General features: G+C 57.9%; 1 protein-coding gene across 2 annotated transcripts in view; it reads right to left on the bottom strand.

Moving 5' to 3' along the window:
* The window catches only part of PRKCB (protein kinase C beta), a 131,602-nt gene extending 127,214 nt beyond the window's left edge, over positions 1-4,388 (bottom strand). The window contains exons 1-2 of one of the 2 annotated variants that reach the window (XM_075165591.1): positions 4,104-4,388; positions 3,792-3,823 (exon numbers count right to left, since the gene is read on the bottom strand). In XM_075165591.1, the coding sequence (XP_075021692.1) occupies positions 3,792-3,823; positions 4,104-4,273 (202 nt within the window). In that variant the 5' untranslated portion in view covers positions 4,274-4,388. The remainder of the gene's footprint in view (positions 1-3,791; positions 3,824-4,103) is intronic. The other variant, XM_075165592.1, reaches the window with a different exon arrangement.
* Between the last annotated feature and the right edge of the window lie 10,030 nt (positions 4,389-14,418).

The raw sequence follows: 14,418 nt of genomic DNA, 5'->3' as shown, positions 1-14,418 counted from the left end.
ATCACGTTACACAGCTCTTCACCTCTACACGAGCACCTCTGCCCCTGCTCTTCCCAAGTTCCCAAGGTGGACGCCCAGCCCGGCCGCTGCGATGGCGACTCCAGGTTAAGCAGAGCCAGCTCTCGGTGAGGTGCCCCCCTCACGGGACCTCCAGCGCAACCGGTGCCCTGATCCGCAGAGGGACCGAGAGCTGCTTGGACAACAGGAGAAAGACACCCCAAGGATGGCACGGAGGGAGCACATTCTGAGGACGAGACCAAGAATTTCACTCTCGACAGCTTTCAAACCAGTTCCCTTTCCTTTACCATCCTCAAAGCACTTCTTAAGTTAGGAGAACCGAGAGAGCAAAGCCTTCGGCTGTAACTTAGCCACACATCGTTCCTTCACCAAGACAGTCTGCAGATAACGAGATGCTGCTCTCTCCCTCCTCCTGTATTCCCTGGTAATGGTATCGGACAGACGGATCTTGAAACCCGGGAAGGGGAGAACACATACACCCCTTTCTCTTTGTTATTTATGAGTGCACATGAGAGCTCGCATCCCTTCCAGCTAGAACAGATCGTTACAAGAGTCAGAAAGCCCCCTCTGTACCGCGAGCTGACATGCAGCCAGTGCACGTCGAGCCTCCCCCAGGAAGAGTTTGTCTTTCTGGCAGCTCCGGGCACATCCACAGCACTTCAGTCTTCCAACACCCACGATATATTGATATTTTTTGTTAACCTGCAAGAACCAGCCCTGCTCCTCGGGGCCGCCTGCGCACAGACCTGCTGCTGCCCAGCACAGAAATGCCTTCTGGCTCTGAAGAAAGACGTTAGCCCAGGAAGTCTTAAGATGCATACAAGGATAAGAAGCAGATTAGCAAGCAATTAAGTGGCATTTGCGGTATCCATTAGTATTTCAAGCTACAAAGAGTCAGTTTCTGCTAACTTCCTGCCAAAAGTCACAAGTAATGAGCTAATTAACAATCTAATTATTGCAAATGCCCTAGAAAGAAATCAGGGCACAGGTGAAAACCTACTTAAAGCAAGCATGGCAGTAGGAAACAGCTCAGAAACGAGACAGGTATGTGCCTTAGCTACATTTCCAGCCATCCCCACTGAACAACACGATAAAATAGTTGGGGGAGTTGTTAAAATTGAATTAAAGCTGCATTCAATAAAGGGAGAGCTAAACACTACAGTCAAAGCTTACTGCAAGCCCTGTAGGGCTGAAGAAAAAGAACCCCTAAACAAAAGCTAGCCCTGAGGTTTCTTCCTTCCATGGTAAATAAGTCGTATTTACCAAGTTCAACAGGAGCTGCAGCACAACCCGTGGGGCTCAACCCCGAAGCCTAGTGCTTCTTGCCAACAGGAGCGGTACCCAGCACGACCCGGCACTACAACGGCTCCGGCACGATAGCTTGACCCACTCTGGGGCAGGAGCAGCGTGCGGTGCCAGCCCTGGCACCCGAGTTCCTCCTCCTGCCGCAGAAGAACCGCTCTCCCTCCCGGAGCCTCCCGGGGTAGCTGTGATTTCAAAGCAGATGGCAGGCGGTAGCAACTTCTAGCTCATGCTTGACTTTGCAACCTGGAAGCGTTCTGCACGGAGACACGGCGTGCCTGCCATCGTGGGGCACCAACTGCACGACGCTTTCGCTGTAACGAGGATCACGCCCACGGTCTGAGTTGCAGCTACCTCACTAATGGGAGCGCTTTCACCCGGGGACCTCGCAACCTCGCAGAAGGGGACATGTGCGAAAATCCACAGAAGATCATTGATTTTGAGAAGGTATTCGGAGTAAAGATCGCTCTGTTCTACATACTACAGTCTGCAAAATTTCCTGTTGCAATACAGTAATGCGGTTTTCATGTCTGTGATGCCAGAATAACCTGGAAAGCCGTTTCTTAAGGCAGAAAGGAGTGTTACAGACCAGCCACTCACCTTTGGAGACATCATTGAGCACAGCAGCTACTGCTGTTACTGCAGCCTCGTACGGGCTCCTGCTCCAAGACCACAGGACAGGATTGCGCTGTTTAACATCTACTAGTTGGTGGAGGGTCTCCCCATTTGGAGGCCAGTTGCTGTGCGTTAGCAAGTCTGAGACCACCTTCGTGGGTCCCATTTACTGACCTCGCACTGAAGAGTGATTTAATGCTGGTTAAAAACATTTAAGGATAAAGCTTGAAGCAAGCGTGCAATTACAGCTTTGGACAATAGTTCCTAACGGCTAGAAGAGAAACTTGAAAAAGCTCAAATTGTCTGATACTGAATGCTATAGGCAGAACTGAGCAAAGCACTAGAAATGATACAGGAAGAAAGAAAAACCCTGCCCTGCCGGCAGATGATCCCCACCAGCTTTTCTAGCACACTTCGAATTTCAGGGGCGTTGTGTTTGCACAAATACGCTTGGCGTGACGCTGCCTGCACCGTAAGGAAAGTCAGAGAATTAACGGCTGGGTAAACCCGGTAAGACCCACAATAAGAGATATAAGCTGCACAAAACTCCTCTGAGTAACGTGACTTAACTGCCCATGTATGAAACCTCAGGTACCAGGGGAAGCTGTGACCTTGAGTAACACCACCAGGACGTGTTTTAGTCTCCACATCTGCTTTCCTCTGCTTGCCAGCACCAGCCCAGGCCTTTCGGTGGGGGTCTGGAAGGCGGCAGGGAGACGCTTTTGGTATTTTAAAGTTATGCTCCTAAGGCAAGGGTTAAGGATGAGCAGCAGTACCATTTAGACTGGGCTAGACGTACACCGCTTGTAGGAGCGTCTGCAGAGATGCTCCTGAGAGCACCCAAGACAAAGCCCTCCCGCCTGCAGCCGCCCAGCCGGCAGGCGCAGCGCAGGCAGAGCTGCCATCCGAGACTTGGACCCACCGCGGCACCTCGAGTTTTGATTCTGTGCCACACCGTAACACGGGGGGTCCGTTTTCTGTGTCAGATACAAACGAAGGCTGCCAAGACGAGCTGTTCTTGAGATATTAGAGCTATACAGCAGTTTTATTCTCATGCAAAATACCTCAGCTTGGGATTCAGCCACCTGCCAAAATAAAACTCTGCCCCGAATATTCACAAGAGCAAAATTTCACTGCCAGCAACTGCAAGCACCAGCCCGGTTTGAATCCCAAGCCCAGACCTTAACCTCACGCAGGTGTGACCCACACCATTGCGGCCAGGATTAGCCGGGCTATCTGCGAGCATGTGCAACCTGCCGTTAGGCTAGCTAAAAGAGCACCAAACAACCAGATACAGCCCGGCTAATTCATCCCAATTTCCTGAGGGGACATCATAAATCCCCAAAGAGCCCCTCCAGAATCCCAGCATTATCAGAACACAGAATTCTGGGCTGTAGTAACCCAGAAGCTACCGCAACATGTTTTCTTATAAAGCCTCATTTTTCCCCAGCAACACAACTAAGCCATTCAAGTTCTTCCAGACTGCATAGTTACAGCATCGGACTGCCACCAAGCCAGCGCGCAGCCTGTTTGCCATTAAAATACATGTTTTCACGTTAAGTACGTTAAAAACAATAAACTTCCCTCTGCCTTTTTTGGGGGGATTTATCTGAAGTCTCGGGCACCTATCTCCGGTAACGAAACCCGACCGGCTTAAAAGCACGGACCAGTTGCCGGTTGATTAAAAAATGACTAAGCTGCTTCCCCGGCCTGGGCTCGGCGGTTCCCGCGGGGATGCTGCCCGCCAGCCCCACAGCGATGCTCTGCGGGCGGCTCCGCGGCCGGCCCCGGGAGTGGGGGACGGTGCCTGCCCCCCCCCAAGGCCCCCCCGGCTCGCCCGGCAGCGCGACACTCACCTTGACACTGGAAGCCCTGCTTGCCGAAGCCCCTGCGGGGAGAGAGGCGGCGTGAGACACCGGCACCGGCCCCGGCACCGCAGCGCAACGACCCTGCCCGCCGGCGGGAAGGGGCGGGGGCCCGGGGAGAGCGGGCACCGGCGGGGCTGAGGGGAGCCGGGCCGGGAGGGGGGCCCGGGGGGGAGTCCCGGCGGGCTGGGTGCCGCGGGCCGGGTCGGGGGTCCCGGAGCGGGTGGGGGGGGTCCCGCCGGGCCGGGGGGCGGGCGTCCCGGGGGTGGCGGTGCCGGGCGGCGGGGCCCGGGGGCGGCTCACCAGATGAAGTCGGTGCAGTGGCTGCAGAAGGTGGGCTGCTTGAAGAACCGCGCCGTGAACTTGTGGTTCTTCACCTCGTGCACGTTCTTCTGCCGCAGGGCGCCCTTGCGGGCGAAGCGCACCGGGCCCTCCTCGCCCTCGGGGCCCGGCGCCGCCGGCGGCTCGGCCATGCTCTGCGCGGGCTGCCGGCCGCCGGCTCGGTCCGGTCCGGTCCGGCTCTGCTCGGCTCGGCTCGCCCCGGCTCGGCTCGGTCCCTCCGCTGCAGCTGGGGCCGGGGCTCGGCTGCGCTCGGCACCTCTGGCTGCAGCTGGCGGGAGGCACCGACACACACCCAGCGCCGCGCCGCCCCCTCATCTACATAACACTTCCGTCCCGCCCCTCATCTGCATAGCGAGCCCCGCCCCTCCTGTCGCCTCTCTGCAAGACAAGCCCCGCCCTCCGGTCGCGCCGCTCAGACATAGCCCCGCCCCTCTGCTTTGCATACTGCTTTGCATAGCGCCGCGCGCTGGGGGCCCCCTCGCCCCGCCCGGCCGCCGTGGGGCGCAGTGGGCGGTGCCGGGAGAGGCTCCGCCCACGCAGCATTTGCATACACCACCTGCATCCCCGGGCCGATGCTGCCCCGGCCCCGCGGGGGACCCCGCCCGGCGGCCCACGCGAGACCGGGGGGCCGCGGGGGGACCGGCAGCCCTGCTCGCCCCAGGCCGGCAGCACGGTGGGGGACGCCGCCCTCTCCCGTTGCCACTGCAGGCAGGGTGGGGGGACGCGCAGGAGTCGGTGGAGGTGGATAAGTAACAATAATGGCAATAATAATGATGGTAATAATAACAGTAAAAAACCCCAGGGAGATCCTGCCTGCAAGTCGGTCGCGGGGGGCATCTGCGCTGTGAGAATGACGGTTTTCCCAAACACCCTCAGGAGTCCGAGGCTTTCCCGCATCAAGGCCAGAATTATTTTGCTCTACCTGATTTTCTGTGCAACACAGGTCAGCAGCAGGAGTCGTGAGTTTAGAGGGGATCCAGGCTGCAGCTGCGGCAGGCGCAGAGGAGGAGCACGGCCCGGGGTGACTGCGGCTCGGGGGAGCAGGAGTGCGGCCACAAGCAGCCAGGGCAGGGCCACCTCCCCGGGGCTGGACAGGGCTCACACACAGGCTCAAGGGATGCAAAGCCAACTGGCTCAGAGGTCCTCTCAGAATGCCTTTTTAAACTTACAGCTCGAAGAATGACTTTCTTTTACCCAACTCACTGAAAACGTCTCAGCTGACTAGCATGGAGGAGTTTCCAAACTGCGTTTGCCATTCATCTTTCTTGCTACCTGCCGGCATTCACAGACACTGAAAATCAGAGCTGTCAGCCTCCTCCTCGGCGTCCCACTCTGACGTCCAGGTCTCCCTGTGCCAGGCCGGTGCTGCACCGTGCCTGGTTTGGGAGCTGAGGCAACAAAAATTCATAGAATCATAGAACAGCCCAGGCTGCAAGGGACCGGAGACAAGTTTAACTGAAAGAGATTAATGAAAATATTTCTGTGAACAAGCAGTCTTTCTAAATGCTCATTTGTGGGATTTAATTCTGGCTCTGCAGCCATGTGATCATTTTCCTTCTGTGGCCCGAGACCGTCCCTGCTCCGCTGTGATCCAGCCCTCCATCCTACAAGGTCTTTCTCTGAAGAATGCCCCCCGAGCTCTATGGAATTAAATGCCCAGGAGGCTTACCAGAAATAGGCCCAGAGCTGTTGTTATGCCGCTGCTTTGAAAGGTTCATTACAATAATAAAACGTAGCTGACCTGTCCTGCTGATGTCGTCTTTCCATAAACAGAGAGGCTTGTTACTAACACCCAGCACCACGTGATTCTAATGCTAAGAAGGAGAAATAAATTGCAGGCATCCCCCCTCGTGCTGCGCTTGTCATGAGGAAATGAAGGGGAACCTTCCCGAGGCCCCCCGTGGTCTGCCAGAGAAAGCGGGGACCGAAGGTGGTGCCTTTTCTCCCCGTTATCATGCCAGCCGTGCTGCAGGGTGTCTTCTGCCTTGGGTGTGAGGCCCTATTCACTGCTGGTGTGCACATAGAAGTCTTCACAACAGAAATAACTCCTTCTGCATGCAAAGGAATGAGAGTAACAATGAAAATAATAACAGGTCATTTTGATTCCTTTCCTGTATACTTTTGCAAAGGAAAGTGGTATATTACCCTAAGTGCATGCTGCACTTAACATGCAGCCAGGCTAGGCTGAATTCTTCTCATTTTAATTGTAAACTTCGGGCTTTGCCTGTTTCTTCTTTGTTGTTCTTTTACTGTATGTACCCATTTTCCAAACGCAGCCCGCATAGCTGCTGCATATGAAACCCAGCAGCAGCAGAAACCACTGAGAGTATGTCTTTCATTTCCCCCTATAAGTATTGATAATCATGTTAGTATTCATGCGCAAGCTTTTTTCACTCTGCTGGGCCAAGAAGTACAAAAGCCAGGTATAGTTCCTGCTCTCGGGAGGTTGGTTTTCTTTTTTCCTTATTTTACCATTTTCGTTATTTAGCACAGTCAGAACCGTATCATATCAAAGGCAGGATTTTCAAGACCACGCTAATTTTCATGGGAGCTGGGTATCCAGATCCCCTCAGTGCTTTGAAATGTCAGGCTGAACATTCCAGCAGCTCCTTCCTCTAAGGAAATTGTTATATTTATTAATGCAAGTAAAGTCCCCACAGGTGCGATGAGAGGACTAACACACAAACAACTCTGAACCGGCACTCTCAGGGGAGCGCAGTGCGTGGAGCAGAGGGGAAATCAGCCCGATTCATTCCTGTTTCCATAAAAGTGCAGGTTCTGTATCACATTTTCCCCTCCATCGGCTCCTGCCATCAGGCAGAGCAGGGCACCGACACCCAACGGGTGACATGGGCAAACAGGGTCTCCTTTCCCTGCCTGCAGCTGCAGAGCCCCTCCGTGGAGCGCAGCGCTGTAAAATCCAGGCTCACCTTCACCCGCGGGCTCTGCGGCCTCCCTCCGCTGCCGGGGGGTGGGAGAGCAGCCCCGCAGCCGCGGGAGACGCGGAGACAGCGGGTGCAGGAGCAGGCTCCCACAGAGACATGATTCACATCCTGAGGAAGGGACCTCATCCTCCCACCAGGCAACCGAGGAGCTGCTTTGTGAAGGGAAGGCGCCGAGCACGCCGCAGGGCTGCCGCTCGCGCCGGGAACTGTGTGAGCAGAGAGCCTGGCATGAGGCTGCGGGGTCGGGACTGCAGGAGACAAGTAACACAAGCCCTTACCAACAAAAAGCCCGAACCACAACTAACAAACTGCAGGGGTTCAGGTCAGAAACCCGCTGCAATTGCACAGCCCGGTGTGTTGCACCAAGGCAGGCTGCAACGGGGCTGCGGTGCCGGCCGGCTCCAGCCCTGCAGGGGCTCGCTCTGCACCGGGGTGGCAGAGTCAGCCCCAAAGTCCAGCAAAGAGGCAGCATCCCAAAAGACAAGGTAAATTCTCCCCGTTTCCTCAGCAAGCTCTGCTTCCACACGTGCAGGAGCCCCTCGCACTGCTGGCGCGGCCGGGACGTGCGCAGGAGCTGCCGTCCCGGAGCAGCGGCTCGCGTGGGAGCGCAGGCGAGCTCCTGGCAAACGCGCTGCAGCCTCCAGCCTTGCATTGATGTAGGGATGCTGCTCCCTTGGTGCCCACATTGGCTTTCTCTAAAGAATTCAAAGCTGGAGAACAGATTTTCTCTTTTTTTCAGCATTTGTTTCTTAGGGACCTAAATCCGCCGCAGGAAACAGGTGGAGGAAGAGTCAAACTCTAATTAAATATAAAGGTGTCTCAGCAGCAGTCAGCAGCCTCCGCCTCTGTTTGCAGATGCTGTCTCACCCCTGCAGCGTGCCGGGAGGGCCGAGGCAGGGACCGGGGACCCTGGAGCAGGGACAGGGGGCCCTGGAGCAGGGACCTCCCTGCGGGTGCAGCCAAGCAGCAATTGCTCTGTGAGCAGCAAGTCTCAGCTCCGGCTCTTACGCCGTGCATCTCCCCGTGCCTCCTTGCAGCTCTGCGGAGCTCGTGTGAAGCTTTCTGAGGACGCGCCTGAGCGCACTTAAAGCTCCCAGGAGCAGCAGGCTGGATGCAGGCTGGTGGGGTCTCCAGTGCTGCGGGGTGCATGCTGCGGCAGCAGCACGGCTCTTTTGGGTCCAGGAGGTATAAGTAAAGTTTTAAAAGGGCAGGTAGACAGACAGACAGACACAAACACACTTGAGGAAAGCCCTGGTCTCACCAAACTTTGGAAAAGCTTCTTGCTGCTCACAGCAGTTGATTCTTCAGGCCCGGGGGCAGAGGCTGCCCAGGCGGTACCCGGAGGGCAGTGCGGCCGCAGTAACACCGCAGGGCCCGTGGGGCAGAGCCGCAGCTGCAGCCGCAGGCTGGGGCACCTCTGGCCGTGCTGCTGCTCCGGGCAGCGCTGTCCCCACCGGTCACCCGCTGGGGAGGGGGGTTCTGCCCCAGGCCCTGTGGGGACACTGGGGACGGAGGGGGCGAGGGGCAGGCCCCCCCGCAGCGGTGCAACGTCAGCTGCGCTGGTTTTTTCCTTTCTGCTTTCACAGTTTTTGCATGTTTCACGTCCTCCGTGCAGGGAGGACGGAGCGAGGAAGAGAGAAGCTGCGTTCATGTGAGGAGAGACCTAGTTACACACCCACCGGAGGCAAGAGCATCCTTCGCAGCCAGCCGCTGTGTGAAAACAAAGCGGCCCAAACGTTAGCGCCCGAGCGTTACATAAATCCTCACGAGTGGCCGGCGGCGGGGAGAGCAATGGGAGAGCCGCAGAGGCACGGCCGGGCAGCGACGCTCGGCTGGAACAGCCGCTGCTCCAATCTCCGATGCGAAAAGCAATCGTTTTCATTCACCTCCACCCGACTTCTTTAGCAGCCTTGTTTTGATCCGGCAGCGCAGACGCCGGATGGCTGTCTGCTCCGGGTCTGCGCGGATGTGTGGCGGGGAATCAAACAGGGCTGTCGCTGAGGGCATCGGGACCACTGCCCGTGGTGGCGGGGCTGCTGGGGGACACTGCGGGCTCCAGCCAGCCACGGCCTGGCAGAGACCTCTGCTCACCCAGGGGAGGTTTCAAACACAGGGAGCAGAGACCCCCAGCTATGTTGGGCAGAGAGGAGGAAACCTGAGCAAAGAAAGCAAAGAGACGTTACCCCTAACGGTCCCCAGAGTGCAGGTTATTCAGCTGACCCTCCATCCAGCCATCCCAGGGCAGGAGGGCACGAGCAAGTGAAGGGCCTGCAATAAAAAAATGGCTGTTAAACAGGGCTCCATCCACTGCAAGTCCATCCACCCAGGGCAGAGCAGGCAGGACAGCATCTCCCCATCACACCAGAGAAGACAATTTCCTGCAGAAGCCGAGCCCGTGCCCTGTTTCCAGGCTCCCAGCCGGGCCGTGCTCCTTTGCCCGGGACTCACGGGCACCCAAGAGCAAGACGGGGCGCGAGGACGGCCTGGGGTACAGTTCCCAGCGGGGGGCTGCCAGGCTGGGAGGGGCAGCGGGGCAGAGGCAGAGAAGCAAGCGGGTTCCTGGCTCAGGGTGCAGACTTGCAGTGCCTGGTGTTCAGGGCTTGTGTAAATGCGTTGCTATTTTTCAGGCCCACCAACGTTTCTTCCATCCCTCCTCAAGGCAAAGCATGCTGCAGATGAATAAATGAGACAAGGAGCCTTTGTATTTCGCTGCCCCGCGCCGATACACCCTCCACTCGCTCCGGCAAGGGGCAAGGGGCACTGCCAAAAAGCTGGAGGAACCGAGTGCTCCAAACCTGCATGCACGGAAAGCGCAGTCACACATCAGGTACTTGCGTGGTTCGGCACATCACAAACATGGTTAGGCTATTTAAATATTTCATATTCCTATCTGCTGGCTTTCAGGGAGAACAAATTAATTCTGTTTCATGTACCCAGAAACGGCCCACATCAAACCGCCTTACTGCACAGTTGGTTAAACAAAGTTAGTGGTAAAATCCTTGGGGTTTTGCTGCTTGTTTCCAAAACCATTTGATCAATAAGTGGCTTTCATGTCCTATGACTCTAAGATAGGAAGTGGTCATTACTTCTTCCTATTGATCCAAACCGCGGGGGATTTCCCGCTGCCCTCCAAGCTGGGTTAGCACACAGGTGAATTCAGTGTGCTGGCAGGAGCCCGAGCGGCACTGCCACCTCCCCTGGGCTCACTGGCATGCAAAGGAGAGCTCCGGGCTCAGGACAGCCAGGCAGCAGCACTCAGAGTTAAGGACAGCATTAAGTTTTTCTGCTGGATTATAAAAGCGGGACCCAAACTGAACAGCAACAAGACCAAGCTGTCAGGGATGGGCTCGAGCGGATGCACGGCCACTTTCCCATCCGGCTGCACTAATGCAGTCCCTGCACCCACGCGTGCACCCCCGGGTGCCTGGCACACCCCCAGCCAGGCAGCTGTTCACCCCTCTCCCCTCCTTTGGATCAGTCTTGTCCGGGGACTAAGCCCAGCCCTGGAGGCAGAGCAGAGGGGCAGCAGAAGTGCCGCACACCCACCAGTGTCGGTGGTGCCATGAGGTCCCCGCAATCCTCCCTCATCTCTCGGGTCGGGGCTGCAGCACCTGCCTCCGCTGGGATGCAAAATAATTCTGCTTGTGCCATGGCAAACTCCAGCTGCCATCCCCCGGGAACTGGAGCTCTCTGCAGCACTCCTCCTCGTCAGGCATGGCTGGTTTTATAGACTGGTTCATCACATCGCTCAGAAAAATCATCTGATCATGAAGTTATTCATCCAGCCCTGCAAGGAGCTCCATTTAAATAACAATGAGGCTCAGTTACAGGCGGCAGGGCTGATCCCGGTGCACAATCTCTTCTTCATTAAGCTTTGCCTCGGAGGGCTTTCCTCACAGCTGAGCCATTAACCTCTTCCCTTACAGCCAGTCTTGAGCCAGCAAAGCCTCGGCCCACAGAGCCCGCACGGGCCCTGCTGCGGGTCAGGGATGCACTGGGGGATGCTCAGAGCCTGTTTCTTCGAGAATGCTGTCACCTGGCTGCCCTAAATCCTGGGAGATGGAAATCCTCAGATAGATGTTCCTGCGATGGCTTTGGCCTTTGTCCACCCTCAGCTTGTCCTGGCATCGCTGCTGGCATGCCCTCAGCACGTAAATCCCTTCACACAGATGCTTCAGAGAAAATCAGATGGCTCTTCCCTGCTTGTTGGCTCCAGGTGAGCTGGGGTCTCATTTGGCTTGTACCACCGAAACATCGTGCTCGTGCTCTGCTCCCTTTGCCCCAGCAGCTCTGCTCCTGGGCCTCCGTCTCTCCGGCTGGTCCGGTCATTTCCCAGCAAAACCAAGCCTGGGATAAAGCACAGATCTCCCGTCAGCACAGGGTGGGGTTTGCCTTTTCTCACCACTTTGTTGTGTTGTTTTCCACTGGAGATTATTCCAGCCTGAAGGCAAGCGCGCAGGCGAGAGCTGCGGGCCAGGCGTGCCGGGGTCCTGCCTCGCTGTCCCCTGACGTCCCACCGGCCGCCCTCCCCGACCCCGCAGCTGGCGGGAACGTGCCTGGGCGCTGCGGCGGAGCTGGCGGAGGATTTGCAGCCGGAGACGTGGGTTTTCCTCCTCGTTCCCCCATCCACAGAACTCTCCTGTCTGGTGTTTCTGCCTTCTCAGTGGCCTCACCCTCGAAAGCCCAGGCACACACGCGCGCACCCTCCACCACGCAGCGCTGCCACCGGCGAAGGCTGTGGATCCGCTGCTCAGATGCCACCACCCCTTCCCCGGGCGCTGCACCTGCCGGGCCGGAGGAGCCTGGCCGAGCCCACCCCAGGTGACGCGTCCCCCCGCCGCTGCGGCTGCCGCGCTCTGTATCCTTACACGCAGGTTTGTGTTACCAGAGCATCGCTGATGGGCTGCGATAGCCACGGCCCAGGCGTCTCGCCTTGCCTCCGAGGAGCGGGGACCCCCGGAGCCTGCCCACAGCTTTACCACCGACATTGCTGCCATCTTCAGCCATGGCATCGCGTCTCTGCAGTTCGGTCACTCCTCTCCAGCTGGGTCCCCTCCAGCAGCACCACTGCAGGCGAGCGAGCTCCTGTTTGTGACAGCTTCAGGACTCAGCACCAGAGCTGCTGACAAGCTGCTCTGCAGTGTGGAGCATCCTGGGGCCTCATGGTACCACTCAGACCACAAACGTTTGCAGTCAGACAAAGCTGACTTTGGGGGAGGAAAAGCAATGAAAAAAATTTTGAAAAGAGAGAACAAGCTACCTGTTGATGAATTTCCAGAAATAATTGAAAATGTTTCATCAAAAAAAGCTGAAAAAAAAATTCCCCCAGAGAGACTTGCTGCTTTACTAATTTAGAAATCAAAAGAATTTTTGAATGGAAAACATTTGCATGAGGTTTTCACTCCTCTCTAACTATATGACTCGTTCTGGGTTTTGGACAGCAGCGCCTCAGCTGCTGTTGGGTTTCGTTTACCCCAAGAGCATCCCCCCGGGCGGCAGGGTGGAGGGCTGCGGGTGCCACGCTGCCCCGGTGTGTCCCCTGGGCCCCGGGGTCCTGCCCCAGCTGCCCACACCACCGGCCCCGGCCCCGGGAGGGAGCTCAGCACTGCCCGAATGGGATTTCTCTGCTGTAAATTGCAGAAGGTTGTTTTACTCCACGAGCTGCAAGGTTTATTTATCCCTCCCTTACACTTGCTCATCTGTGTTTGTTAGCCAGATCCTACCGGTTGCCATCTGGAGGAAGCTGTAAATTGTTTTCTGGCTTTTCCCTACCGACCGCAGCTCCTCCGGCTCCTTCCTGCGCCTCTCATTGCTGGGAGCTCTGCAGCACCTTGGCAGACGTCGGCTCTGCTGTGCATGACCCAGCCCCTGCCCGTGGGCTGCTGGAAGGGCCATGGAGACCTGGGAGCAGCAGGTCCAGGGGGCACAAAGCACCATGGAAGCTCCTGTCTTCAGGAGGATTTTTAACTCATTTCTGTGTGTGGATGCCAGGCCATGGCCAATGCATTCACTGCACCCAGCCCGGGAGCTGCTGAAGTGTGCTCAGGTGAAAATAATCCTCATCACTCGCGGTGGTCACATTTGCAGTGACACAGGAGGGTCTGTGCTCCGCCAGCAGTCCCCGAGCCAGCCACTTTCCCCAGCTCTCCCTCTGTATTTCCCTTCCCAACCTCCCCATGAAATCCAGTTGCTTCTGCACCCCCTGGGGCAGCGCTGGGGTCTGAGCACAACCCATGAGATGCTGCCTGGGCTTTCCCAGGCATCCTCCCTGCTCCAGGGCTGCCCGCTCCTGGAACAAGGGGAAGGTGAAATCCTCAGCGCTCCCAGCTCAGTCTGGACCACGTCCATCAGGGTCCTGTGAGCTCCTTTATAAACGAACATTTGGCGTATTAAGGGCCATCCTGCCATTTCCCCCGCCCCGATTCGTTGGGGGCGGAATCTCCTCCCCTGAAACGACTTGCTGGACTGTCAGCAGGTATCTGAACGTAATTAAATCCCGCTGCTTTTTCAAATGCCCTTGGGAGCCTTCTGCCCGACCCATTTCTGGTGCATGCCAGCAGCGACAGCGCCCGCGGGGTGCCCTGCCTGCTCCCCAAACCCCGCTGCCCGCGCAGGCAGCCTTGCCCTGGCCGGGGCAGCACGGCTGCCCTCGGCTTTAATGATCACGCGGGGAGAGCTGCTGCCACGCGCCGTAATTAGTGCGGAGGAGGGGCAGGGCGGCGCTGGGCGGCCGGGGGGGCCCCGCGGACCCCGGCCCCGCCGTCGCTTGTGGAGGGAGCGCTCCCAGGGGGAACCCCCACGCGGGGGAGCCCCCACCCGTGTCGGGGGAGCCCCCACCGTGTCCGGGGCGCCCCGGGCAGAGGCGGGCTCTCTCCGCACCGCCCGGCAGCTCCGCCCGACTCGGGATGTCACCGTTCCCATGGCAACGGGAGCGCTGCAAAAAAAAAAAAAAACGAAAGAAAAAAAAGGAAGAAAAGGGGAAAAGAGCTGAGGAAAACGCGGGGAGGAGGGGAAGGGGCAACCTGGGTGAGGGTGGGGGCTGCGGTACCCAGAGGCCACCCCCGACCCGCAGGGACAGACCCCGCCCGGTCGGGGGGATGCTCGCCCCTGCGCGGACCGCGGCGGGGGGGACCCGGCAGGGACCCGGCACAGCCCCTGCGCCCACCGCCCCGGCCCAGGCGTGGGGGGGCTCTGCAGGCTGGCCCCGCCACGGAGAGGGGCTCCCGAGTCCGGGACCCACCCGGACCGGCAACATCCCCGCTGCCGGGGCTGGTGACAGCCACCTCCCCCCGTACCGGCACGGTGTTAGCCACGACAAACGTGCAGAAACC

This window comes from Calonectris borealis, chromosome 16 (assembly GCF_964195595.1).
Source record: "Calonectris borealis chromosome 16, bCalBor7.hap1.2, whole genome shotgun sequence".
In the NCBI taxonomy this organism is placed as follows: domain Eukaryota; kingdom Metazoa; phylum Chordata; class Aves; order Procellariiformes; family Procellariidae; genus Calonectris; species Calonectris borealis.
This window is presented reverse-complemented; position numbering and strand designations above follow the sequence as displayed.